The sequence below is a fragment of the Sinocyclocheilus rhinocerous genome, unplaced genomic scaffold, assembly GCF_001515625.1.
Source record: "Sinocyclocheilus rhinocerous isolate Xijiao unplaced genomic scaffold, SAMN03320098_v1.1 C36620802, whole genome shotgun sequence".
NCBI classification, from domain to species: domain Eukaryota; kingdom Metazoa; phylum Chordata; class Actinopteri; order Cypriniformes; family Cyprinidae; genus Sinocyclocheilus; species Sinocyclocheilus rhinocerous.
In genome coordinates, this window is record NW_015783992.1 from 1 (window position 1) to 1396 (window position 1396).

Below are 1396 nucleotides of genomic sequence, written 5' to 3' on the forward strand. Positions count from 1 at the left end.
CATGCCTCTGCAGCTAAACAGTCTAGATTGCTCTCAAGTTCAATTAACTCCCCTTTGTCTAACTCCCTTGGCTGCGCCGGAGTGCGTATGTGTGCATGCTTCACACGCACGTCTCATGGGCGCGTGTGTGCGTGCTCAGAGATCCCACCCCCCCATCTCATCTGCAGCTGTCTTCTCATCACGGTATAGAGACACAATGTCTTAAGCATTAGCATGCAATAATACAAAGCGTTGGCCCTGCATAGACAGACGGTATTGTGTGGATGGTGTGAGCTGCAGGCTGTAATATGAACAGTATGTTCTCCTGATCCTGAATCGGTGCTGAATACTGATGAGCCACTCTGCCCTGCTGTAGTTGCTGGTGTGTTGGCTGGAGCATGACTGCAGATACCAGTACATGGAGGAACTGCTGCAACACGTGCGCTACGGCCTGATGGAGGTCTCTGCCCTGCACCGTGTGGCCAACAGCCACCCCTTTCTCAACTCCAGCAGCACTGTCGCCGCCCTGGTGGAGGAGGCGTTGGACTACCACCGGACCGTATTTGCACAGCCTTTACGTCAGACAGCACGGACCATGCCGCGTTTTCAGTCCTTGACGCTATATATCGTCGGCGGGCGCAAACGGGAGGTCAGCCGCGTACGAGAGCTGCGGTTCTTCAACCCTGCCACACAGGAGCACTTGCGCGTTGCGGGGGGTTCGAACTGGAGCGAGTTGACACCCATGCCTGCTGGACGAAGTCACCACTGTGTGGCTGTCATGGGCAACTTCCTGTTTGTGGCTGGTGGGGAGGTGGAACATGCCACTGGAAGGACGTGTGCGGTGAGGACTGCGTGCCGGTACGATCCGAGGGTGAACCGCTGGACTGATATTGCACCGATGAAGGCGTGCAGGGAGCACTTTGTGCTGGGAGCGCTGGGACAGTATCTCTATGCCGTTGGGGGGAGGAATGAACTGAGGCAGGTTCTGCCCAGTGTGGAGCGCTACTGTCCCAAGAAAAACAAGTGGACCTATGTGCATCCGTTTGACCGTTCGCTGTCCTGTCATGCAGGTTGCGTGGCGGACGGGCTGCTCTGGGTCTCAGGTACTAATACATTACTTAACATTTAGCCCACTCTCATGCATTTATCAGGCATTTCTCAATGTGTATAAGACCCTCACTGAGGTTCTAGGCCCAAGATTTTAAAGCATTACTAGAATCGGTTTAACATATGATAATGGCTCCTTTTGTTCCAGGTGGTGTCACTAACACAGCTCAGTACCAGAATCGACTGATGGTGTATGACCCAGGACAGGTAATATATTGGTATTTATGTGGTTATGTGAGACTAATGTCGCTGGATTTAATTTTTAATATATAATATAATTTTATTTAGCAAAGCTGCAATAATTGATCAA

At 51.7% G+C, this 1396-nt stretch overlaps 1 protein-coding gene across 1 annotated transcript; it reads left to right on the top strand.

Moving 5' to 3' along the window:
• Nucleotides 1–355: 355 nt before the first annotated feature.
• Nucleotides 356–1293, top strand: LOC107736301 (kelch-like protein 32; the record flags this gene model as incomplete). The annotated part of the gene is made up of 2 exons (XM_016547751.1): nt 356–1082; nt 1235–1293. Coding segments are annotated over 2 exons (786 nt in total), but the record flags the coding sequence as incomplete, so codon positions are not given.
• Between the last annotated feature and the right edge of the window lie 103 nt (nt 1294–1396).